This window comes from Glycine soja, chromosome 2 (genome assembly GCF_004193775.1).
Source record: "Glycine soja cultivar W05 chromosome 2, ASM419377v2, whole genome shotgun sequence".
In the NCBI taxonomy this organism is placed as follows: Eukaryota; Viridiplantae; Streptophyta; class Magnoliopsida; order Fabales; family Fabaceae; genus Glycine; species Glycine soja.
In genome coordinates, this window is record NC_041003.1 from 24,454,580 (window position 1) to 24,482,286 (window position 27,707).

A 27,707-nucleotide genomic window follows, 5' to 3' on the forward strand; every position below is an offset into this window, starting at 1 on the left:
AACTTAAAATTGTTTGTGCATGTATAACAGGTTTATTTAAAAGACCGTTGTCCTTTACCAACTCTAGCATTGTTATGGTCTAGGAATTGTCATCCTCAAGCAAAGCAGTGGCCAACTCCATATATTAGTAGAATGCATCAGTACAAAAATTTGATGATGTTGAAAAGATACTATGTTGACATAACTGAAGACTGAACATTTAGCTTCTAATGACTTTGTAATGTTCTACATTAATATATAATTGTTAGGCTACATATTCACGTAATTATCACTAGCTTTGCTACGTTAAAATTAATTATTTTGGTGTAGAATTGAAGAGTTTATTGTGACGTCATCACTAGGGTCTACTGATACGTTTTACGGTTACATAATTTAAAATAATTTTTTAATGTTAACCCTAATATTTTCATCGGCAAAAACATAGTCTTAAAATTATAAACCAAAATAAGTTAACATTTACAAAAAGTTTGGTAAAATAAAAATGTTGTCAAATACAAGAAAATTATAAACAGTCTAAAACTTAAAATAAAAAATGGATGACGTCTATGGTTGATCCGTGCGCCGCCTTCGTCGCAACCTGACATAAACATTGCACTCTGCAGTGACACCCTTAGCAATCCTTAAGCAGTCTTCCATGATATCGTGTACTTTTGTGCCTGCAATGGCTATCCTTAGGTTGAGCAAACGCTTCAACCATTCTGCGATTGCTTGGCAAGCCACCTATGACATTGAAAACAACCGATAAGGTATTACCATATTTCAAAATTCAATTAAATGAAATTTAAAAGAACATTAATAAATAATATACCACTGCATGTCTAGGCTGCTCCACATCAAAAGGGGCATGTGCAGGTGTTTCTTCCATAGCTGTTGGTGCCACTGGGACCTCAGGCATATCTGGCTCCACATATGTGTCATGTTGCATCATAGGAGGATGTTTGGTTAGACCCCCGGGCTGTGTCGGTGTCAAGAATGGATGCGAAATCATGTAGAACCAATGGATGTAATTTGATGCACATTGTCCTAGCACAACACAAATCTGCCCCACTGGTGCAAGATAGTCAGAGAAATGCATCCACATGTCATCGATATCTTCCAAGGATAACCTTGAACCCGGAGTGTGTGGAGGAATGGTCTGAACATATCCAAATTGCCGCACCACCCTCTCTGGTCGGTGTATGATGACAATGGGACCCATCGGATATGTCCTAAAAAGCATGAAATTAGATCAAACTCTCGCACTACACAGTGGTCACCATAAGGCATTCGGCAAACATCAGTAGTCATCAGTCGATCTAGACACTTTCGATACGTCGATGCTGGTATTGACTTTGTAGAAGCCTTCGTAGAAGTCCACCAGTAGGCACGTGGTGACCTTTCATCATAGTCTAGGTCCATAAAAGCCTCAGCAATAGAGGGAAAATGCTCATAAATCCAATACTACACAAATTAGATCAAAATAAAACAAATTTCAAATGAACATATTAAAAACATATTAACAACATATTAAAAACAATTAAATTACAATAATGGACAATAATTACATGTAATAGTGTGATGTATCCAGCAAGCTGTCGGTTGTCGCTCTTACAAGCATCATTCAAACTATCATACATATGCATTAGGGCGACAACTCCTCATGCCTAGCTTCCACTCTAACTCAAGTCTCGGAAAGCATCCAAAAACACCACATGAACATATGTTGCACTCTTGTTAGCAAAAAGAGTGCAACCTAACAAATGCAACAAATAAGCACGAGCTACTACAGTCCAATGTTCGACCTCACATTTACTTTGATAAATCTCTCGTAGCCACGATAGGCGTACGTATGCCCCGTGACATTGTACTGTCTCAACTCTAGCTTTCTCTCCAGAGACTTCAAGTAACTCCACCAACATCAAGATCGCTTCGTCGCCATGAAGAGTCTCGAAGCTGTGGAATGCGCCTATAATGGGAAGATGAAGCAGAGAGGCCACATCATCGAGGGTTATGGTCACCTCTCCAACAGGAAGATGGAAACTACTCATTTTCTTATGCCACCTCTCCACAATCGCGGATATAAGTCCCCGATCACCAATGTCCACTGAACATTCGATTAAAGGACTTAATCCTGTGGCAGCGACTAGCCTTCAGTTTCAGGAGATGGCTTCCCAAATTTCTGAACCTTCCTTCCATGGGAGGATAGCTTTAATTCAGGATGTTCCTAAAAAAATTTAAATAATTTTAACAATTTTAAAAATAATAAAATACTTAAGAAAATATAATTTATTATAAACTATAAATACCTCTTCATTCCATACAATGACTGCTACATGGTCACCATAGGCAGTTAGCACTAATGGGTCACGCGGCCCACCTGTAAAACCCTCAGCATCATCAACAACTTCTTCAGCATGTTGGAATCCATCTTCAGTTGCATGATCCACGTAAGGAGCATTCTCAGCAACAGCGACAGCTTCCCGTTGCCTACGTGCGGATGCTGTGGGCCTTCGCCACTGGGGAACATCATCTGAATGACGATTATCCTCTTTTCCCAGGGCTCTACCTATAACTCTGCCTAAGGCACGACTTAAACCTCTAGCTCTAACCATAATCTGGAAATTTCCACATACATACATATTTTGGTCAAAATGCAAACAATAACTATATTTTCCATTTATCTAATAAACAATAATTATTTACAACCTAACAATAAAATTAAATATTTATATTTCATACAAATAAAATATTTGTAAACAAGTACAAAATTAATATATTTACAATTAAAATTAATACCTGTTTTTTTAAAAAAACTAACAAATAAACTAACCATTTATAAACATAATTGAAAACATAAGTTTTCAAACAATAATTATTTTTAAAACTATATTAAATTTTTATATTTAAAATTATAGATAAACTAATTATTTTCAATTTTTAATTAATTAAAAATAACATACGAATTAGATGATTCATATGAGTTATATGGATTACATGATCCGTATAACTCATACAGATTATTTGATTCATATGCCATTTTCGGATCAAGTGATCTTATGAAGCATACTTATTTAACAAATAAGTTCGTATAACGCATACGGATCATGTGATCCGTATGAGTTATACGGATCATATGATCCATATAACTCATACGGATCACATGATCCGTATGCATTATACGGACCAACCACAATCCTCAACCCTGCAACATCCATTCACGTTGGAGGAGAACCTTACCTCGACGGCAGAGGTTGCAGAAACATCTCAAGGGAACCAACTGATGCGCGAAAAATGAACCACCAACCACCGGAGATGTCCTCCAATGCTCACGCTCTAGAAGAGAAGAGGCCAAGGTCATTGAATGCGCAGAGAAGAAAAGCATGCGGCGCAAGGTAAGAACTGTACGGATGCATGAACAGTGCGAGGAGTTACAAGGTTTAAATTTTAAGTGAAGGGCATTTTTGCCCATTCACTTAAAATGTTGGGTACACTAGCAATAATGTTGGGTGCACCTAGCATCACCCCTTACTTGTTTGCATTCAATTGGTGACCAGGTCATGTTGCAAGTTGATGAGAGTTGTTGCGGTAACCCAAGGACTACTAGTAATGGGGGGTCTCATCCATGACTCACGTTTCCATTGGGTTAGAGTTTTTATAGAGATATTAGTTCAATCAATATCTTGCATGTTGAGTAGGCAACAATTCTACAAGGCTAGAGAATAGCTTGGGAGCTTCACTTCCATGATGTTGTGTGTGTCCGATTCACTTCCATGCATATGCAACTATCATTGAATCTATTAAGGACATTGTCCAAGAGGACTAGAAGGTGGAATTTGTCCACATGCTGAGGGAAGATAATCAGATTGTTGACCTGCTCATGCAAAGCTTTTTGGTAGAGTTAGGGCCTCCATTTGATATGATGGTTGCGCTTTTGGCAGATAAGATGAAAGTGCCTTTCTTGAGGCACTAAGTTTCTATTTGTCTTTCCTTTGTTGTTTTGTTGTCTTTTTCGCTTATGTTAGCAAAAAAAAGGTTTCTATCAAACTGATAGATGCCTAAAGAAAATGATAAAAGGAAAGAAAAGATAAATCTTAATGCTATAAATATGATATCTTTATTAAAAAAAGGAAAAAAATAATTATAAATTCCCAATTCCCCACTAAATCTTAATTAATTTCAAGATGACACATTTTTTAAGTAAATTCTTCATTATGAATTTTATATGAATCTCTTGGGACATTGAATTTTGACACTAGAGTCCTCACATTCTCTTTCACACCTTGATCCATTTTTAGTCTTTAGTTGTGCCACACTTCTACATCAAAGGTCTATAGTGAAAGTAGAAGGTGGAGGCTAGTCATTTTGGGATGTAGTAGGGGTAGAGCCCTATGATGCACATACGAGAATAAGAGGTAAAAGTTGATTAATAACATATTCTACCAAATGGGTGATTTTCTCACCTATTGTGGATCCCATATTGCCCCCCATAAACTGAAAATCCATAATTCTAATAACTACTTGAATACCATTTAGGTTACCAGTACCTGTTTGAATAAATAATATTTACCTATAAAAAAGAAAAAAAAAGTCTAATTTATATTTAGTGTGTATTATTAATCAATTCAAATTAGCATAAGCATATATCATATATAAATTAGAATCATGTTTGCAAAAACAAAAATAAAAAATCAAAAGTATCTTGGTCTATTCTCTTTGTGTATTTCTTTATATTATGAATCGATTTGTTATCTTGTAGGTTAGGATATAAAAAGAGATGTTCATTTTAATAAGTTTGAGACTCTTTGTAATCATTATTCAAAAAGAAATAAAATCAATTTCATACTAGTAGATACAGGTAAAATTAGTCAAACCATTTTAATTTTGTATGCTCTTTTTCTTGTTATTTTTTCATAAGTAAATTACACTAATTATTCCTGAAATGTCATGTATACACAAATTTTTCCTATTTTTCTTTTCTTAGCTAAGCCCTCTTAATTACTTAAAAATATATGTTAACACCCCTTTTACATTACAATAACACTTTAATTATTACGCAGCCCTCTATAAACAAAGTTAATGTTAATGTTAAAAAAGTAAAAAGAAAAAATAATTTCACAACCTTAGAAGGAACTAGTGTAATTTATTCATTATTTATTTTTCATTTATTTTCGTCATTTGCCATAGCAATTTGATTTTCATAATTAAGGGTTTAGTTGTGTCTATTTTGAGAAAACAAAACAAATTAAAAACAAGGTAACATTTATAATTAAAAAGCAAAAACAGAAAATGAAAAACATAATCAGACCCTTGAGTACCCAAATACAAAATTCTTGAATCATTCAAATTCCTTTTAATTCTAACATTGAGACAGCATTACCTATACATAGCAACATCACAGGAATATTGTAACAAACAATAATTTTCTTAAAAACCGTCTCTCTCTCACATAATAATAATAATAATAATAATAATAATAATAATAATAATAATAATATATATTCAGTTAACAAACCAAGAATTCATTAATGCACATACTACAAGCAATATTTGTAGAACCTATCAAACTATACAGCAATTTAAGGTCAGCGCCAGTGGCAATTGCCATGACGCATTATTTCAGATTTCACCTGTCCCAAGAGGCTGCCTTGAGGTATCTCCAGAGGCCCAAGCTTGATAATCTTTCTCAAGCTGCTTAAGACAAATTTATAACAACAAATCAAATTCTTAAATTGTTCAATATATAAAATCTGAGCAAAATTATATGTAGCAAGCAGTTCATTATTGAACCATAAACTATAGCTACTGCTACTTCTATCAACAAGTCAGTCTCTTTAGAATCTATAATTTATAAAGAACCAACGGACCGGAATGAAATCAATGAAAAAGTATTCCTAAAAAAGTTTCTTTCAATCTTAAAAACACAGCTCGGTTATATAAAACACTAGTACCATACATGATTAGTTTTAGAATCTGAGTTTAGATTAACTCAATTACAAAAATTAGCTCTGAGTGTGAGGGTTGTTCTTCACTTATATACTTTATGGTAATCTTATCTTTAGCTGATATGAGACTTGAGTTTTTTTCAATACACGTCCAACACTTTTGGACTTGGTGTATGGATAATATGATAGATGACCCGTTTTAATGAATATAGAATAAACATTAATGTCATCTTAAAATATGAGTTTAGACCTAACTCAACCACAAAATTTAACTCATTGTGAGGGTTGTCCTTCCACTTATATACTCTATTGTAACAATATCTATAGTTGTCATGAGACTTAGATTTTTTCCAATAATTAGGATATGCTAATGTACACCAACTTGTGTTTATAGAAGTATTATAACAAGTTAAAACTTCAATTTTCTTAAAATATACCCAAAATGTATCTTGCTAAAATATTCTTTCTAAAAGATTGAGTAGATGTATTTTCGCAAATCCACATAGGGTTGGCTAACATACACCCACTTGCCTTTTAGGAGTATTTTAAAAAGTTATAACTTAAATTCTTTCTAAAAAACAAGAATTTGTATGATAACAAATCCAAAAAAATTATTTGGCTTGATTTGCATAATATCATTGATATTGGAAAAATAAGTTAGTTACAAATTAGAAGGGGAAGTAAAAAACAATCAAGCACAAAGGCAAACTATATAAACCAACTCAAGGAAAATACTAGTTACAGCGATAGGAAAGTAAAATCTGACAACGAAGAAATAAAATATGAAAATCTGATCAAAATATCTCAACTTCAAATGCATATAGAAACAAATAAGAGGAAGAAAGACAAAAATGGTTTGAAAATGAGGTATGAAATGTCATGCTTTTTGTCAGCAACTTTAGGTCTTGTTTAGCAGTAGACTACTTAGGAAAGAAAAAGAAGAATGTATGATATGATAGGTTGCTAATAGCACCATTTAGGAGACGATATGTAAAATATGAATTCAGTTTTGCGAAAGCAATACCTATGGCAAACAATCTATTTCCTTATTCTGTATTATTAAAATAAACAACCAGATTTTATGTGTTGTCATAACCAGTTGCACAACAGAGAACGGGGAGAAGATGACTACACGAAGAATTACACATGGTTCAATATACAACAGAACAAAAGGCTCATGTCCATGAGGCAAAATAAAGAGAAACACACAATAATCAAACACAAATACTAGTAGCCACTCAAACCATAATCGTAAAACAATCAAGCTAAATGTACGAAAAATTTACAACACTCTGCACCCATTGGATCAGTCCTTCCTTTCCAGCACACAATCCCAATGAAAAATTCTAGTCAGGTCACAAGACAAACATTTTGGGTTGGTCACATGTTGGACCAAACCTAAACCCAAACTTAAAATAGAAGTCACTTTGAAATGTGCTTCATACTAATAATTTAATGCCTCATAAGTCGTATCAATGTTAGTCACAAGTCCAGAAGCACATTGCAATTTTACAGAATTCTGCCAAGTGCAAACTGATAATTTCAACCATGAAAAGTAAGTTGTTAAGTAGGACATGTCCTATATATATATGTATATGATCAACATGACAAAACTTTAAATTGATAATTCAGATTTATATATTCATCTTAAAACAAGTTGTTAAACTTTATAATTTTCATATGATAATAAGCCTCACAAAAAAACATACTAAGAGGCATCACATTAATGCAAAGAATCTAAGAAAACAACTTGCTAAGTTCTTTAATAAAGAGTCTCGCAAAAAATACTAAAAGAAACAATCACTGAAAAGAAAAATAACAACTTGCTAATATCAATCTAAGTCCTTCCCCTTCCTTCTTGGTCATCATCGTTTGTAAGAGACAAATTAGCAATCTCAAGAATTTCATTCTCATCAAGTGATCGAAATATTTTGCATCCATTGGAACTCTATCCTTTAAAGAGTCAACATCATCAAACCCTTTGCAAGCGGTACATTCACTGGTCTCCTTACATCCGCGTCAACAAAGAACATATTTCTTTCCTTTAAGAGTAAGTTTCATGATCTTAATGTGGGGGAAGTCTATGTGAATCTTCACTTAGCAATTCACGACTATAATATAAAAAAGATATGATCATAAATTAATATAAGCTATAGAAATGTTGGGAAAAAAATTGACATTGAAAATTAATAACTTATGTTTAAGGATATAATGTATAACCTCGGGTTTAAAGAATGAGCTAAACAATGGAGAAGTGTACTACTCTTAGTGTAGTAGTCAATTAATATCGAGTGCACTGCCTCAAAATATTGATTCTTCACTTTCTACCTTTCCTTTATATCAATATATGACATTTCTCACTTTTTCAATCATTGAATTCCACATTTCATATACCAATTACCAAGTGAAGAGAAGTCACATCTATTTTTCTAATAACATCATTAGATAGGTCCGACAAAGGAAAGTATATAATCAACCTTGTGCCACCAAATCCAACAATGTTTGTTTCACAAATTTTTCCTTTCCAATATCATCTTCCTTGTAAGAAGATCATTGCTCACTAATAACTAGGAGTCCTTTTTCAAAATTTCTAAATCACTTGAGCATTACCATGGTGGAAGCAAATCTTGTAGGAGTAAGAGAAAACAACTTCAATGAGTTGAATAAGTTGAATGTTGATAATCTCATGATAAAGTTTTTAATATACATGGTATCTTTCATAATTTTTGTGATCCAAGATCATTCTTGTTAAACAACATTGCTTTTTTCCATGCTCTTGGCAGACTTCTTTTATTTCCATCATAGAGAGTGGACTGATGTTTCTAATGGCATTAGATGTTTACCAAGAATGTTCTTGGATCACAAAAATTGTGCAAGATGTCGCATATATTAAAAACTTTATCATGAGTCACTTTATGAGATTATTAATGTTTTAATTTATTCAATTGATTGAAGTTGTTTTTTGTTGTTCCTAGAAGATTTGCTTCCACTATAGTAATGCTCAAGAGGTTTAAAAAAAAATTTAAAAAAAACGAAAGACTCCAGCAAATGGTATTAGTTAGCAATGGTCTTCTTAAGGAGGAGGATGTTGGAAAAAAAAATGTGAAAGAGACATTGTTGGATGATATTTGGAGGCAGAAGGTTGATTATATACTTTCTTTCACTACTCTTATCTATGATGTTCTTAGAAAAACAAATACAAATGCGACTTCACTTCACTTGATAAATCAAATGTTGGATTCAATGATTGAAAAAGTCAGAAAAGTCATACATTGATATGAAAGAAAGGTAGAAAGTGAAAAATCAACCTTTTATGAGAAAGTACACTCAATATTAATTGACCGTTAGATTAAGAGTAGCACACCTCTTCATTATTTAACACATTTTTTAAACCTAGAGTTATACATTATATCCTTAAACATAATTTGTCAATTTTCAATGTCTATTTTATTTTTTTAAACTAATTTATGATCATATCTTTTTTATATTGTAGATATTATAGTCATGAATGGTTGAGTGAAGATTCACATAGACTTCCCCACATCAAGATATGGAACTTACTCTTGAAAAAAAGAAATGCTTTAAAAGGTTCTTCGTTGATGCAGATGTAAGGAGACATGTGAATGTGGAGTTTGCAAATTTTTTGGATGGAAGAGAAGACTATTTGATGATGTTGACTCTTTTAGGGATAGAGGTCAAATGGATGCAAAATCTTGGTGGCTAGTTCAAGGTGCTTATACACTAATACTTCAAAAGATTGCCCTTAAGCTACTTGTGCAACCATGTTCATCTTCATTTTGTGAAAGAAATTGGAGCACATACTCTTTCATTAATTCTATAAAAAGAAATAAGATGACAACTCATCAGGCAAAGGATCTAGTATTCGTTCATAGCAATCTTTGTTTCCTTTCATGAAATTCCCCACAATACCATCAATAGGAAACTAAAATGTGGGACTGCAAGAGATGAATTTAGATCACTTGATTAGAATGAAATTGTTGAAGTTGCTAATTTATCTCTTATAACCAGAATTAGAAGTTGTTTTTTCAATGATGATGACCAAGAAGGAAGGGGAAGAGCTTAAATAAATTAATATTAGCAAATTGTTTTTTTGCAATTTTCTTTTCAATGATGGTTCCTTTTAGTATATGCATGTGCGTAGAGTACAACTATTATGAGAATTGACATCTTATATGAGAATGAAAACAATTAATTTCAACCATTAGATCATAATGAAAGATCCAGATTAAGAATATTTAAATTCAACTAAAAATGTCATATAACTAACAAATCTCTAAAAGATTTGCCAAACAAAATTTCAACCATATTTTAAAATATCTCAAGCACATCATCATCATCATCACGACCACCACCACTATCACGAGCGTCACCGTCACCGCAACCACCACCATGACCGTCATAACTATTGCCACAGCCGTACCATGACCACCACATCGCCACCAACATGACTATTATCGTTGTTGCTGCCACTGTCGCAATCATGTTGGTGGTGACATACAACGGTCATGGCGATGGTGGTGGACTGATGATCATAATGGTGATGATAGGTTTAAGATATATTTGGACGTGATAAATTAGATATTTGATTAATTTTTTAGAGATTTTATGATTACATGAGGTTTTAATTTGAATTTAAAATATTTTTAATCTAAATCTTTCATTTCAATCCAATGATTGAAATTAACTATTCTCATTCTCATATAAGATTGTCATTCACATAATAATCATACTCTATGTGTATGTGTATATAATGTGTGTGTGAGAATCTTTATTAAAGAATTTAGGAAGTTTTATTCTTAAATTCTTTGCATTGTGGAATATTATGGCTCTTAGTACCTTTTTTGTGAAGTTTATTATCATATGAAAATTATAAAGCTTAACAATTTGTTTTAAGATGAATATATAAATCTTAATTATCAATTTAAATTTGTGTTATGCTGATCTATATATATATATATATATATATATATATATATATATATATATATGATGTGTCCCTATGTCCAGTGTTTTAGACTTTTTTTGTTGTGTCTTGAAGTTCATCCGTGTCAGAGTCGATGCTTCATATTTAGAAATCAAGTATATAGTGCCTACATTCGGTGTATAGCTTAACCAAACCATGCTATTTTGGCAATTAGGATATTTGTGATCCAGTATTTATAATTCTTTTGCATATATTATTCAGTCTCTGTGGTCCAGTGGATCATATATTTGATCATACACCTCTCATTTTCTTTTCTCTTAACATGGTATCTACAACCCAACAAGAAGTTATCCTCATCATAGTTGACCACTGCCACTTGATTAAAACAAAATCTTGTAGACTGCATTTCACTTTGGTTTCTAGCATTCTGTAGTGACATCTTTCTGGTAGCATTTTCACTTCTATCAGCCAGCCAATGGTCGTTTTCAACGCGTGCCACCTAGATTTGGATCAGCTTCTCCCACTCAGCCTTTCCCTGGTAACCTCAGGCCAAACAGTGGCACACATGCACACACACTATCTTTATTCAGATCTACTCCATCATCATTGAAGCCTCAGTTATGCTTGAAGCATCCTTTACAACCACTGCCTATTGCACCATGCTGCTCACCCAATTCTCCTATCGCCAAATCTTCCCCCAAGATCTTCAACAGATGAGCTGACATATGTAGAGATCTCTCCCCTCCCTTGGAGCCTTTTTCGACAACTGTGTGGCTGTCTGCTCAATTACCCAATATCACCCATGATTAGATCTAGCACCCCTGCTGGTTTTAAGTACATTTTCAAGGTTGAGACCCTTATTTTCACCAATGATGGTAGTTTCCCCTCTCTCCACTGACAAGTTGGACAAAAATGACTATGATACTTGGGCTTTAGATGCCAGAATATGGCTTGCAGGGCAGGGCTACATGTCCCACCTCACTACCAAGGCCAACTTTGTAATGTCTGGCCTCCAATTATACTTATTATTTCCAATCAACAACTATTGTAGAGGGATTTGCACAAACAATAAGAACTAAGCTATTTTTCTTTTAAATGGAGTACAACATTCTAGACAAACACCATTATATCCTTCTAATATACAGGATGCAACTCCTAAGATAAGTATAGTAAGTGACATTTTAACAGCACTCTTGTATGAGTGTGCAAGTCCATGTTTGTGTGTTTCTATTATATTTGTGAATTGAGATAGGTTTTTACCTTATGTTTGAATATTATCATAATTTTTTTAAAATATTTTTATATGAGGTAAGTTCATAAAGTTTTAGTTAAGTCTACAAGTCAAGTATATGGAAGCTTCATGAGAAACTTAAACTCTCGTTTGACATTTTATCAAACAATTGTTTTGTTCCCTTGACCCTTCTGGAGCAGTGTTACATGGTTTATTAATATCTCTAACAGAAAAGAACAGACAGAATAAAATCAAATGATTGGAATAAATTTTTGTGTATTCAGCAAATCAATGATTACAACTTATATATGAAAGAATACAAGGAATGACCTAAAAGGATAAGATGGAATAACTAAAAGAGAGAGGGAGAGCATATTCCTGTACTATTTACAGCTCATTGGTTCTAGAATGTATATCCTGTACAATTGATAAAACAGAAAATAGAATTATGATTAGCTACTGCATTATGTTGTGGTTAGCTAAGAATCATGATCTTCTTCTGTTAGCCCCACACAAGCAGGAGGTAGGTAGATATCAGCTAACTTCAGCTTGGATGAATTGACAGTGAAGAGGCAAGGTGGGAGGCCTTTGGTGAAAATATCTGCCAATTGATTTGAAGAGGGAACTGGAAGCAGTCGCATAAGTCCTGCCTGAGATTTTTCTCTAACAAGGTGACAATCAATATCCAAGTGCTTCGTCAGTTCATGAAAAACGGGGTTGGCAGCTATGTGTAAAGCGCTTTGATTATCACAATAGATAATAGATTGAATTGAGCGAGGAACCCGCAGGTCTCTAAGGAGATAAGTAAGCCATTGCAACTCGCAAGTGGCAGTTGCCAAAGCTCAATATTCAGCTTCGGAAGAGGATCGGGAGATGGTATTCTGTTTCTTCATTTTCCATGAAACAAGAGAATTACCAATGAAGAAGCAGTAGCCAGTTATAGAGAGTCTAGAATCCAAACAGGTTGCCTAATCGGCATCACTAAAACCTTGAATTTGAGTGTTGCAATTTCTGGGAAAGACTAAGCCTTTTCCGGGACAGCTTTTGAGATAACGGAGGACATTTATCGCTGCATTGTGATGAGCTTTTGTGGGGTTGGACATGAACTGACTCAATTGTTGTGTGGCAAAAGCTATGTCAGGCCTAGTGATTGTGAGGTAAATTAAGCGACCAACCAGTCTTCGATATGGAAGTGGATCAGCAAGAAGGCCGGAGGAATCAGCATGAAGTCGAAGAGTACTGTACATGGGTGTAGAAGACGGTTTGCATCCAAGCATGCCAGAATCCTTGAGAAGGTCAAGACAATATTCCTTTGGCTTTGGCATAGAGAAATCCCTTGATGAGAATGTGCCACTTCAATTCCCAAAAAATATTTAAATGTCCCCAAATCCTTAATGTGAAAATTAGAGTGGAGGATCTGTTTGATGCTACTGATTTCTCGGGCAGAATTACTAGTTAAAACAATATCGTCAACATAAATGATAAGAGCAGTAAATTCAGAATGACTAGCCTTTGATAAAAAGACTATGGTCAGCATGGGCATGTCGATATCCATAGGTCAAGAGCAAATTAGACAATTTTTCATACCATTTGCGACTTGCCTATTTCAACCCGTAGAGAGATTTGTGAAGTTTGCAACTTTGAGAGGGACTAAATCCATGTAGTCCAGGAGGGATCTCCATGTAAACATCTACAGATAAGTCCCCATGGAGGAACGCATTGCTGACATCTAATTGTTGAAGAGTCCAACGATTGATGGAGGCAAGGGCAAGGACTACACAGATTGTTGACATTTTAACCACAGGGGAGAAGGTTTTGAAGTAGTCCGCACCTTCGATTTGAGAAAAGCCCTTTGCAACGAGGCGAGCTTTGTACCGCTCAACAATATCATCGGGTAACCTCTTGATTTTGTAAATCCATTTGCATCCGATGGGACGAACATGAGGAGGGGTATGAACAACATCCCAGGTCCGGTTCATTATTAAAGCCTCAATTTCACGATTCATGGCTTCTCTCCAACAACGGTGTTTGACGGCGTCATCAAATCTGATGGGTTCAGACTCAGAAGACAGAGACATGATGTAACGATGATGAGAGGGAGAAATTCAATCATATGTGAAGGAGGCTTGAATCGGATATGAGCAGGTAGAAGATGATTGAACCAATTTGAGAGGAGGGAGATCAAACTTGTACTCAGAAAGATAAGGTGGTGGTTGGCTAGGTCGACTTGATTGGCAAGGTGGAGGATTGATAGGTGGTGGCGAATTGGGTGGAGAAGATGAAGTCGAAGGAGAGGGATTAGGCGAAGGAGAGGAAGGAGATGGATTTGAGAATTCTAGAGTTAAGGATAGAGGAGAGATATCATTTGTTGTTGGAGGTGGCGTGGGAGGGTTAGTTTCAATGGATATGGTGAATCTGTCCAGCGGTTAGAAGTAGTCTGGTCAAAAGATGTGGCTTGGCCTAAGGGTGGTGTAGGTAGGAAGTTTGTATCTAGGCCAATGGAGGTAGTGTGTGGGCTGGTTTTGTCAAAGGGAAATTGCATTTCATGAAATAAGACATTTCTGAAAATAAAGATTTTTTTGTTGCTTGTATCAAGAATAACATACCCTTTTGTCCCATTTTCATAACCTAAGGCCCCTTTTTGAGATCTGGCATCAAATTTGTGTTGTGGGGTGTGTTTTGTAGCAAAGCATAAACAACCAAAAACTTTAAGCATTGAAAAATCGGGTTTTTGTTTGTATAAAAGGTCAAATGGGGTTTTATTTAAAATGATGGGAGAAGGAACGCGATTAATTAAGAAAACAACATGCTTGATAGCATAAGACCAAAAATTGCTAGGAATTTTTTATTGAAACATGAGAGCCCTAGCAACATTAAGGATATGTTGATGTTTGCATTCAACTCTCCCATTTTGTTGTGGTGTGTAAACACAACTGGTTTGATGGATTATGCCCTTTGAAGAGAAAAAATCTTCTAGCAAAAATTTCGGTCCATTATCGGAGTATATACATTTGATGCTTGTTTCAAATTGATTTTTAACTAAAGCAAGAAAATTTTCTATATGTATTTTGACTTCAGCCTTAGACTTTAATAAAACCACCCAAGTGTATCTACTATGATCATCCAAAATGGTCAAGAAATATTTGTGACCATGGATAGAATTTTTAGAAAAAAGGGCCCCAAATATCCATATGGATTAAGTCAAAGATTTTAGAACTTCAGTTAGTACTAAGAGTAAGGTAATTTTCTTTGTTTTGCTAGATGGCAAATATCACAAATTTCATTAAATTTGCTAGAAATAAAAGGGTACTCTTGATGTAAAACATTGAGACGATTTCCAGATAAATGTCCTAGTCTAAAATGCCAAAGGGTAGAATCATTGGTATGGTTGATGCTTGCATTGATGATAGAAGGTAGTTGTGAGGATGATTCTTTCTCTTTAATTTCCAAGTGATATAATCCCTCCTTTAATTTAGACAAACCAATCATCTTCAATGTGTTCATTTCCTGAATTCGACAGAGTAATGAGAAAAGGTTATAGTATAGAATATTTAAGATTGGAAATTAACTTAGAAATGGACAGTAGATTAAATGTAAATTCAAGGACATATAAGACACCATGGATGGCAAAATTAGGTGAAAAATAAATTGTGCCAGAAATGTGAGCTTTAACGACATGTCCATTTGGTAAATTAATATCCATTGGTCTTATTTTAGAATGAGTGTGAAAATAATGTAAGGAACAAGTGATATGGTCCGTGGCCCCTGAATCTATAATCCAGGGTGTGTTGTGTGATTTAGTTGTGCTAAGTGTGTGTTGACAGAAAAAATGAAAGAGGTACCAAACAAATCAGAAAGAGCATTTGGGCTAGAGTGACTAAGGTTGGCCCGAATGGAAATTTCATTTGTATTCGCACCACCAGTTAAGGTCTTTTGGAGTAAAGCCATCAGTTGTTGAAATTGGGCGTGTGGGGTGCTGGTACATACCCATCCTTGTGCTGCTTCCATCGCTTGCAATGCTGTTGACAGCGCCACCGCTACTACTGCTAGAATTCCCACTCTTGTTGGGAAGGCGAGGTCAACCCGGATATTTTGGGTGACCAGGTGGGTATCCAAATTTTGCGTAGCAGACATCCATCGAATGGCCAAAACATGTGCAATGCTCACATTTGGGAACGGCGTTCCCTTGCTTCTGATAACAAATATCACTGGTGTGACCAACGCGGCCACAGTGGTCACATTTTCGAGTTAAAGAGGTTGATTTGCCCCCCACCCACCCCCTCCCTGACTATGGAGTGCCGTGGCCTCTGCCAGAAACAGTGTTAGCAAATGGATTGGTGTCGAGGGAAGTCGAGGTGGTAGCGGAATGTTGTTGTTCAAGCTGAATAATCATCAAAAAGACCCTATTTGTAAAGGGTAAGGGATCCAGGAGAAAGGATCTGCGAGCATACCATGGCGAAGCGCTCATCAAGGCCTTTGAGAAAGCAGATGATGAAATCTTGTTGGTGAAATTCCTTGGCAGAGCATGTGCAAGGAACTAGAGGACGGAAGTTGTCTAGTTCTTCCCATAGCGATTTGAGGTTGGTGTAGTAAACTGTAACTGAAGCAGAATCTTGCTTGAGATAGTAGATTTCTTCTTGCAACTCAGCCACACATAGCAAATCTCCCTGAGAGAACCTTTCTTTAAGGTCAGTCCAGATTGCAGCAGCATTTTCGAAGAAAATGATGCTTTGGGCGATAGAGGGAGAAACAGAGTTGAGTATCCATGACATGAGAAGTGTATTGCAACGCTCCCAGTGAGGAAACAGAGGGTCTGATAGGGTGCTGTCTAATGGACCTGAATTAGTGGGGAAATATAGGCCTGCTACTTAGTGGAAAGTATATACTAGAAGAAACAAAGTGGGGTCAAGGGTAGAAAGGGAAAAATTAGTTGGTGAGGTGGACAAGGGACCCATGTGATGCGGTTATGAGGTATTAGAGAGAGAGCATGTTGCAGGGGAGGTACTTTTGAAAATACATCTGAAAAATAGTAAAAGAAAAGGGGCATTAGCTCTGGGGCACTCTCACTATTCAAGCAGGGTGTTAACATCAAATCGTGAATAATACTATACACCATACTTACATACAATTTTTCTGTTGTTGATCTCTTTAATTCTCTGTTGTTGTGTTATTTTTTTTCTGTTGTTCCTTTCAACTGGTCCGACCTGCCAGATATATTGACGAGGAGCTAGCATGGTTCCGGTCCATGACTACGAGAATGAACGAGAGGGTTGACGCTTTGGAGGGACGGATGTTAATGCTGGAGGAATCGTTCCGACTGAGGATGGAGGAGTTCCAAAAGGTGATGATGGAGGAATTTGCTAGAATGCGAAACCCACCGATTTCAGAAGGGATTTCATCGGCGTCAGCGGATGAGAACTCTGAATTCAGAATGGCTGTCAAGAAGGTGGAACTTCTGTCTTTTGATGGTGGTGACCCGGTTGGATGGATCACAAGAGTTGAGACCTACTTTGAGATACATGGCTCTTCGAAGGATATGAAGATCCGTTTGGCAAAGATATGTATGGAAGGATCTACCATCCATTGGTTCAACTTACTGAAAGAAACAAAGGATAATCTAACATGGGGTAAATTGAAGAAGATGATGGTTGATCGTTACGGAGGCCGAAGGTGTGATAATCCTTTTGAAGGGTTGAAAGACTTGCACCAGGAGGGAGACGTGGAAGAGTACATATCTGAATTCAAATTCCTCTCTTCTCAAGTGAATCGTTTTGCTGGAGGAACAATATTTGGGATATTTTGTTGAAGGTCTCAAACCAGAAATTCAGGTAAGGGTCCAAACCATAAATCCTCAAAACCGGCTTCAAGCCATGAAAATGGCGCGGGATATTGAGGTGGAGATAAGGGGTTTTCGTTCGCAGAGGCTGAGTGATTTTGGAAGATGGACAAAGGAAAGAGATGTGTCATATCATTTGTATGAAAGGGGGAGAACGGGATCGGGTTTTAAGTCGGGTCAAAGGAGTGGATTTGGGTCAACTTACAACCCAGGCCCAAATCGCAGCAGCAGTGTTACGGGGCCTGTTTCTCCACAAAAATCTGCCCAGTCTGGGAGTAACTCTCACCTAGGAGGCAATTCGAACTGTCAGAACTCCATGGGAGATTCAAGCTTTTACCACCGTGCCAACTCGGATCGTGAAGGAGGACCCCGCAGCAGAGGGGTTCAGCATTTGCCCTATTCTGAATTGATGGATCGGAAGAGTAAGGGCTTATGTTTTCGTTGCGGAGAGAAATTTCATCCTTTGCATCAGTGTAAGGAGAGGCAACTTCGATTGCTTATCCTAGGAGATGATGAAAAGGTTAATGAAGAAGGGGAAGTGATTGTCGTAGAAGTGTTAGAAGATGAAGAGGAGGAAGTTATTGAATGTAATGCTTTGGGGTTATTTGAAACTAAAGAGATGATGAACACCAGGGGTCAACCGGCTACTATGAAACTTAAAGGGAAGGTGGGTGAGGTCCAAATTCAAGTATTGTTGGACAGTGGGGCAAGTCACTGTTTTATTGACCCAAAGGTGGCCACGGCGTTGGGATTAATAGTGGAATCAACAACGGCAGTAGGAGTGAAATTGGGCGATGGTCACCGAGTAAAGACCATGGGAAAGTGCAGAAATGTGGAGTTAGAATTGGGTGATTTCTTGACCCAAATAGATGCCTTTGTGTTGGAATTGGGAGATCATGATGTGATCTTGGGAGCAGCGTGGATGAGACGATTTGGCAAAGTCACCTTTGATTGGAAGGGCATGATTTGGAGTTTCCCTTGGCAAGGGAAAATGGTGGAACTACAAGGCATTAAAGCCTTGTCTGAATCTTCAAACTCTTCCCTGCATAGTTTGTTGGAAGCTGGTGAAATAGAATCTGATATGACTCCTCGAGGTGAATTGAAGGCGCAGGAACAGAAGGATTTAAACCACATGCTAGCTAATTATAAGGAAGTTTTTAAAGAACCAGAAGGATTACCACCAAAGAGGGACAATGTTCATTCCATAGAGTTGCATCAAGGGGCTTCTCCGGTCAATGTGAGACCGTATAGATACCCTTTTCATCACAAAAGTTAGATAGAGAATCACGTGAACTATATGTTGGAGCAGGGCATTATTAGGTGCAGCTCAAATCCTTTCTCTAGCCCTGTCATATTAGCTAAGAAGAAAGACGGTGCGTGGAGGATGTGTGTGGACTATCGGGAACTTAATAAAACAACCATACCGGATAAATTTCCTATTCTGGTGGTAGAGGAGTTGTTGGATGAGCTCCATGGTGCCAAATACTTCTCAAAGATCGATTTGAAATCGGGCTACCATCAAATAAGGGTAAAGGAGGAGGATGTGCAAAAGACCGCTTTCCGGACACATGAAGGGCATTATGAATGTTTAGTCATGCCATTTGGTTTGACAAATGCCCCGGCAACATTCCAAGCAACTATGAACCAAATCTTCAAGCCCTTTTTGAGAAGGTTTGTTCTAGTATTTTTTTGATGATATATTGGTATATAGTAGAGAGTGAGGTGAACATATGCAGCATTTAAGGCAAATCTTAAAGGTGTTACAAGAAAAGAGATTTGTAGCCAATAAGAAGAAATGTGTTTTCGGTGATACTCAAGTGGAATATCTTGGCCATATTATTTCGGAGAAGGGTGTAGCGGTAGATCCGGCTAAGGTAAAGAGTGTGGTAGATTGGCCAATTCCTCAAAGTGTGAAGGGAGTTAAGGGTTTTTTGGGGTTGCAGGATACTATAGAAAGTTTGTCAAGGACTATGGGAAAATAGCCAAGCCTTTGACCGAACTCACAAAAAAAGGATTTAAGTGGGGGCCAGAAGCTTTGCATGCCTTTGAGGAACTAAAAAGGGTGATGACAACTTCTCCGGTTTTGGCTCTACCGGATTTTACTCAACCTTTTGAGATTGAGTGTGATACTTCGGGAAGAGGAGTTGGGGCTGTTTTGGTTCAGAAGAAAAGACCGATTGCTTATTTCAGCAAGGCCTTATCTGAAGGAAATTTAGCGAAGTCAGCATATGAGAAAGAGTTGATGGCCTTAGTGTTATCGGTGCAGCATTGGAGACCGTATCTGCTGGGAAGGAAGTTTGTTGTTTATTCAGATCAAAAGAGCCTTAAATATTTGTTGCAACAGAGAATTACTACAGCTGATCAACAAAATTGGCTAGCCAAGTTGTTAGGCTACCAATTTGAGGAAGTGTATTAGCCCGGTTTGGAGAATAAAGCAGCTGATTCCTTATCAAGGCTGCATGGAGATAGTGAATTGAGGAGCCTTACCACTTTTCCGATTTGGTTGCAGCTAGCAGAGGTTCAAAAGGAAGTAAGAGAAAATGAAGAATTAAAAAGAATCATTGAAGAGTTGTCACAAGACCTGAATGTTCATCCGAAATTCAGTTTGTAAAAAGGGAACTTGTTTTACCATAACAGGTCGGTGCTGGCTGCAAACTCAGTGTATATTCCTCTGTTATTGCAAGAGTTTCACTCATCTCCAACAGGGGGGCACTCGGGATTTCTCAGAACTTATCGCAGAATAGCGGGGAACTTGTATTGGGTTAGGATGAAGAGATCTATACAAGACTTTGTGCGAAGCTGTGACACTTGCCAGCGGCAAAAATATGTTGCGATGTCCCCTGCGGGACTGCTGCAACCATTGCCAATTCCGGACCAAATTTGGGAAGACATCTCCCTAGATTTCATCACTGGTCTTCCTAAATCTAAGGGGTTTGAAGCACTTTTTGTTGTTGTGGACAGATTATCAAAGTATGGACACTTCATACCCCTCAAGCACCCTTATACAGCCAAGAAAATAGTCGAAGTGTTTACCAAAGAGATTGTCCGGTTACATGGAGTACCACAATCCATTGTTAGTGACCGAGATCCTCTATTTGTTAGTTTGTTTTGGAAGGAGCTATTTCGGCTACAAGGAACAGTTTTGAAGATGAGTTCCTCTTATCACCCGGAAACGGATGGCCAAACCGAAGTGGTGAATAGATGTCTTGAGGCTTATTTGCATTGTTTTGCATCAGAGCAGCCCAAAAACTGGTCGTATTGGGTGTCTTGGGCTGAATTATGGTATAATACTTCCTACCATGTATCTATTCGAACTACACCTTTTGAGGTAGTTTACGGTCGAAAACCTCCCACCATAATTCGTTTTACACAAGGAGAAACAAGGGTTGAAGCTGTGGCTACCGAGTTAGTAGACCGAGATGAAGCTTTGAGGCAACTTAAGCATCACTTGCTTAGGGCTCAGCAGCAGATGAAGAAATATGCAGATAGAAAGAGGAGGGATTTGACCTTTGAGGTGGGAGAATGAGTCTTTTTGAAGTTGAGACCCCATCGGCAGCAAACTGTAGTTAGAAGGATAAACCAAAAGTTAGCACCGAGGTATTTTGGCCCTTATCTCATATTGGAGAGAGTTGGTGCAGTGTCTTATAGGATAAAGTTGCCCGAATCTGCAAGAATTCACTCTGTTTTCCATGTTTCTCAATTAAAAAAGGTTGTTGGTAGTTATAAGGTGGAACCAAAACTCCCTGCTGAATTAGGAGTTGAGGATGCAGATGTGGAGGAGCCTGAAGCTATTTTGGCCACTAGAGATATCCGTGACAAGGCAATTTTTAGTCAAATGGAAGGGTCGAGCCGAAGAAGATACTACATGGGTAAAAGATGTGCTGAGAAGTCAATTTCCCTTTTTCAGCCTTGAGGACAAGGCTGCAGCTGATGGGGAGGGCAGTGATAGGGTGCTGTCTAATGGGCCTGAATTAGTGGGAAAATATAGGCCTGCTACTCAGTGGAAAGTATATACTAGAAGAAACAAAGTGGGGTCAAGGGTAGAAAGGGAAAAATTAGTTGGTGAGGTGGACAAGGGACCCATGTGATGCGGTTATGAGGTATTAGAGAGAGAGCATGTTGCAGGGGGGGTACTTTTGAAAATACATCTGCAAAATAGTAAAAGAAAAGGAGCATTAGCTCTGGGGCACTCTCGCTATTCAAGCAGGGTGTTAACATCAAATCGTGAATAATACTATACACCATACTTACATACAATTTTTCTATTGTTGATCTCTTTTATTCTCTGTTGCTGTGTTATTTTTTTTCTACAGTTCCTTTCAGGGTCAGTCGATGCTGGCACAGGGATAGAACCATTGAGGAAGCCCATTTTGTTCTTGGAAATCAAGCCCATCCGAATGAATCTGGACCAAGATTGATAGTTGTTTCCTATAAGAAGAGGAGAGACAATGACTGAGGTGGGACTCTCACTAGGGTGGATGTGAAATGGGCTTGAAGGTGTCTAACTTGGGTCAGTGAAAAGGGGAGGTGGAGGAGGAGTCTCCTCATGATCAGAATCATAGCTGCTGGCCATGGAACCTTAAAAGGCTCTTGATACCATAACAGAAAAGAACAGACAAAATAAAATGAAATGATTGGAATAAATTTCTGTGTATTCAGCAAATCAATGATTACAACTTATATATGAAAGAATACAAGGAATGACCTAAAAGGATAAGATGGAATAACTAAAAGAGAGAGGGAGAGCATATCCCTGTACTATTTACAGCTCATAGTCCTGTACTATTTACAGCTCATTGGTTCTAGAATGTATATCCTGTAAAATCGATAAAACAGAAAATAGAATTATGATTAGCTACTGCATTATGATTGTTGGGTAGTCTTTTTTAAATCCCTCCACCAAGTTGATTCGTTGGCTGCCCTTGCTTCATCCTCCAAACCCCTCCACCCGCCATATCTTGATTCCAATACTTTAGCCCAAAGCTCTCCTTGGTTTTGTAAGAGATGCCACTTCCATTTGCCTAGTAAAGCCATGTTGAAAGTGTTGATGTCCTTGATACCAAGCCCTCCCCTTTCTTTCGGTAGGCACAGCTTCTCCCATCTAATCCACGAAATCTTTTTTTGGTCAGGCCCTCCTCCCCATAGGAATGTACGCTATATTTTCACTAGCTTATCCACCACTGATTGAGGCACCCTGAAAAAAGAAAAGAAATAAATAGGTATTGATGTTAGTACTGACTTTATTAATGTCACTCTCCCCCCAAACGAAATGTGCCTTTACTTCCATTTCGATAACTTTCTCTCACATTTACGGATAATTGAGTCCCACATGTGACATCGCCTCGAGTTGGCCCCTATGGGTATACCCAGATATATAAATGGAAAAGCCAGCAAACTACAATGCAAATAATTGGCCGCCTCTTGCTTCCATTGATCTGTCACTCCAAACACACCAAAACAGCTCTTAGCGAAGTTGATCCTTAAATTAGAAACCAACTCAAATGACCTAAGGATCACCTTAATAGCTTCTACATTCTCCTTGGCTGCTTCCCCAAAAAAAATTGTGTCATCAGCATACTGTAAGATGCTGATGGGCACACCATTTGCACCAACTAGGTAGGGCTTGTACAGATTTTCCTCCACTGCTCTCCTCATCAAACCATTTAGACCTTCAGCCACAATATTGAATAAAAAAGGTGTCAATGGGTCTCCTTGCCTAAGACCCCTCTGCGGTAGGAACTCAGCTGTCGGGCTACCATTCACTAAAACAGAAATAGATGCAGATTTGACACACTCTTCAATCCATTTTATCCATTTCGGACTGAAATCCATTCTCCACATCATATACATCAGAAAATTCCATGAAACCGAATCGTATGCCTTTTCATAATCCACTTTGAAAACGAGGCATGATTTGTTGCTCCTCTTGGCCTCATCTATCACCTCATTTGCTATGAGTGCACTATGAAGTAAATGTCTCCCTTCAATGAAAGCAGATTGGGTCTCATTAATAATAAATGGCATTACCACCTTCACTCTTTTAGCCAACAATTTCGCCACAATCTTGTACATGCAACCTATAAGGGAGATAGGCCGGTAATCATTCAAGGTGTGAGGATGAATCACCTTGGGGATTAATGCTAAGAAAGATGCATTACAACCCCTAGGGAAAACACCGTTGGCATAAAATTCATCCAAAAAGCGAAGGATATCGGGTTTGAACAAGTGCCAGAACTTCTTTATGAACTTAAATTTGAAACCATCGGGCCCCGGGCACCGCTCACTCCCACAATCCCAAATAGCTAGCCTCACTTCCTCCTCCTGAAAAGGAAGCACCAGGATATTGTTCTGATGTTGGCTAATGGTCTGGAAATTAATACCATCCAGCCTAGGTCTACTGTGATCAGGTTCCTGGAATATTTGTGAAAAGAAATCCTGGACCTCCTCCTGCACCTTTTGTGGTTCATCTATGTAACACTGTTTTGGAGTGATTTTGCAGAAATAATTTTTTTCCAATCTCACTAATTCTTTTTTAACACCTTTCCTTCTTGATATACTCCTTCAAAGGTCCAAAGCTCCCTCACGGGTACAGTCTACTATTTGGACTGCATTTCTTCTTAATAGAGTTAATTCTAGCAACTTGTTGCATGTTAGTAGACTGCATAAGACTCTTTCTTAGATGTATATATGAGTGTTGCTTCCTCATAATCAGCTCCATACCTGTTCTTTAGACAGTTTGCTTTTGTTTCTTTTTGGAAATTCTTATTTAGAAAATCTGGTCCCTAGACCAGTTTATGTTGATTAGCTTTCGCGGCTTTGTTTAAGAGGCAACATTTCTGTGCCAATGTGCAAGTATAACCTGCTACACCTTGGTGCATTTGTTTTGATCCTAACTATCATATTTTGAAGGAGGCTTTTGCAAAACAACATTTTGATTTTTCGGATAAATATTAGGCATTTCAAGTTTGGGGCCCATCTGTCAATGATTAGGCAGCTTTGCTTGATTGGTTTGTTTTTTGTTTTTCCCTATGTTAATTAGGGCTCCTTATCCTCCCATTTCCTTGTAATTTTTTTCTCTTCACATGAATTTCTTCTTTTATCCAAAGAGGAAAAACATATCTTAAAAATCAAATTTGCACATAATTTATTAAGCTTTAACAAACCTGTGACATAAAACGGGGAAGCATAATCCTGAGTATTTGTTCAAGGACTTGAGTCCCAGCTGATTCAATTGCTTGCTTTGGTATTGCTTGGAAAGGAAAAGGAATTTCAATGCTTACCTGGATTCCACATAGCAATCCAATGACACCTTTAACTGGAATCCCACAAATATAGAATCACAAGAAAATGAAATAGAAATAGAGTACTACCTCAATTATAGTGTCTGATGTGAGTTGCTGCATCAATGACCTGTTAGCATTGCTATCACATGATATCCGGTTAACCATTAGAGCTGCATTACCATATTAAAGTATTGAAAAGGCATTCCTGAAAGTAGCATAAACCAAACAGCATGACACCCTACATGTTTTCACTTTCCTTTCCTAGAGAAGAGTACAAGAAAATTGCCTCAGCTTCTGCTGTAAACAAGGAAGTATACATATCGTTTCATAATCATCACATGTACTGCTTTCATAAATAGCCACTAAGCTACAATAAAAAACAGTACTGAGCAGAATAAGCATTGATCTGCTTCGATACCATTTTAGCAATTCACACTGTAGTTCCATGTTTTGCTTTGTTTGACAAATAATTTGACAAGAACAACAGTTTCCAAGAAACCGTGTATAACACAGCTGATATAAACAAGTTAAACCTGACATTCTCCTATATCCTCCTACAATACCCTCCTAATACTTCATAAAGAAAGCATTGAGTATAAAAGTTAATGTTTTTAATATTTTGAAAACTTATAATCCATTCAATGCTTTCTTCATTTAGTAAGTAAGAAGATGTTGTATAAGGATTCAGCATCATTTATTCTTAACACACTCACAAAAGGAATCCTTTTAAAAAAAATTCACTTTCTATAGACATTTATCATAGTTATAAATTGTGCTACACAATAACAAGTGAAGCTTGCAGTATTGCAATTTTAATGTCTTCACAACCCCTTTGCAAGTTGCAACTGCAATTGCAGCAATGCCGCATTGCCCACAATTCTGTTAATCGAGAGACACCAACAACAACCACAACCATAACTACAATTTAAAACTATGCACATTTGATACGCATCAAACAACTCACCATCAAACTTGTCATTCTGTGCAGCAACCATTGGCGAGCCCTCAAGCTGTCACCAAAAGCCAAACCAAGAAATCAAAACAATTAAACACTAAAAACCAAATTCAGAAACACAAGTGCATGAGTTTGACACCTTGCAAGACAAGAGCTTGATGCAACATCCATCAGGTTGCTCTTCCACTTTCACCAACAACACAGGACAAACCTCAAAGTTGAAGAACTTGAACCTATAAACGTAACACCTAAACGTGTTTTCGTTTACCCGCTCAATCCTCTCTGCATCCAACACTGAATACTGACTCGCTGGTAACCGCATGTACTCAACTGCACACACATCATAAAATCCAATAAAATTACCAATTTTTCAAAATCAAGTAAAAATGTATAAAATAAGAAAAGGCTTAATTACTCATTTAGTTTTTATACACACAATCTTTATGTTTTAGTCCTTCCACCTACAAACTAGTTCGTTTTAGTTACATACACATTCTAATCTGTTTTAGTCCATGCCATCCAAAATTGTAGAGACTAAGACAGATTAAGGGTTTGTTTGGATAAAATTCTCCACAAGCACTTTCAGGAGAAGAAAATAAATAAAAAATAAATGAGTTTCTCTATTAGCTAAAATTAACTTATGCATAAGCAAAATTATAAAAGTTCTCTCATATTTGCTTCTGTAAAAGTTGACTTTTAACCTATGCATAAACTAATTTTAGCATGCAAAGAAACTTATTTCATTTTTCCTTTTTTATTTTCTTCTCCTAGAAGTGCTTATGGAGATTTTTATCCAAACAGACCCTAGAATGTGTATGTGCACTGCAGGATTAAAACGAGTTAAGAGTGTATGTGCGCAAGGACCTCAAGGATTAGTTTCTGGATGTAGGAACTAAAACATGACGATTGTACAAGCAACTGAATTAATTAATTAATCAAAGCATGAAAAAAAGGAAAATAATTAACCAATATCACTCTAACATTACTTAGGGGGCGTTGGAGTTGCCGAACCGAAACGGACTCCTTGCGGCGAGCGACGAACCGAGCCTTCTGGCTCGGAGTGGCCGAAGCACGAAGCGAGAGGCGCGGGGATTTGAGAGCGCATTGGGTGTGTGGAAAGGAAATGGGAATGGAACGAAACAGAGAAGAAGAAGAAGAAGCCATCCACCAAACTGTTGAGTCCAGATGGATAGATAGCGCTGGTACGGGACAGTGCAAGAGTTGGGAAGAAAGAATGAAGACGTGGTCACAAAACGTGAGCCAAGAATGGGCGCACGTGCTCACGTGACAACTCCTTGCTGGGTTATAAGGGGATATTCTTCCTCCACCATTAATTTTTCTTCCCCAGCCAGCATTATATATGAAATTTCAAATTTGTCCTTTACTTAAAAGCTAATATACATCAATTGTTATTGGGCACCCAACATTTTTGCCTCTTTTCCTTGCACTTCTTCTCCGCCTTCGTGCTTCCTCCAAGAGTATCTTTTCCTTCACGAGTCTCTTCCCTGCTATATCTTCGACGGTGAGTTTTTTATT

General features: G+C 37.2%; 2 protein-coding genes across 2 annotated transcripts; both read right to left on the reverse strand.

The window, feature by feature from the left end:
• Nucleotides 1-469: 469 nt before the first annotated feature.
• LOC114371337 lies at nucleotides 470-2,197 on the reverse strand. The gene is made up of 2 exons (XM_028328805.1): nucleotides 809-2,197; nucleotides 470-720 (listed from the first exon to the last, which is right to left on the reverse strand). The coding sequence occupies exons 1-2, from the start codon at nucleotides 1,217-1,219 to the stop codon at nucleotides 544-546; spliced, it is 588 nt and encodes a 195-aa protein (XP_028184606.1). The 5' UTR covers nucleotides 1,220-2,197; the 3' UTR covers nucleotides 470-543.
• A 3,220-nt stretch (nucleotides 2,198-5,417) lies between these two features.
• Nucleotides 5,418-27,497, reverse strand: LOC114391533 (uncharacterized protein SYNPCC7002_A1590-like). Its single transcript, XM_028352532.1, has 7 exons — nucleotides 27,158-27,497; nucleotides 26,311-26,501; nucleotides 26,181-26,226; nucleotides 25,459-25,513; nucleotides 25,304-25,355; nucleotides 25,097-25,213; nucleotides 5,418-5,667 (listed from the first exon to the last, which is right to left on the reverse strand). The coding sequence occupies exons 1-7, from the start codon at nucleotides 27,333-27,335 to the stop codon at nucleotides 5,596-5,598; spliced, it is 711 nt and encodes a 236-aa protein (XP_028208333.1). The 5' UTR covers nucleotides 27,336-27,497; the 3' UTR covers nucleotides 5,418-5,595.
• Nucleotides 27,498-27,707: the final 210 nt, after the last annotated feature.

Bases quoted from the DNA above. Each gene is read 5' to 3' on its own strand.
- LOC114371337 (XM_028328805.1), bottom strand. From the start codon at position 1,219: ATGCTTTTTAGGACATATCCGATGGGTCCCATTGTCATCATACACCGA. The intron at 721-808 runs GTATATTATTTA...TCAATGTCATAG, and splicing joins AGCAGCCTAGACATGCAGTG to GTGGCTTGCCAAGCAATCGC.
- LOC114391533 (XM_028352532.1), bottom strand. From the start codon at position 27,335: ATGGCTTCTTCTTCTTCTTCTCTGTTTCGTTCCATTCCCATTTCCTTT. The intron at 26,227-26,310 runs GTGTCAAACTCA...TTTTGGTGACAG, and splicing joins TCAAGCTCTTGTCTTGCAAG to CTTGAGGGCTCGCCAATGGT. The intron at 25,356-25,458 runs GTAGGGTGTCAT...ATCATGTGATAG, and splicing joins GGAAAGGAAAGTGAAAACAT to CAATGCTAACAGGTCATTGA.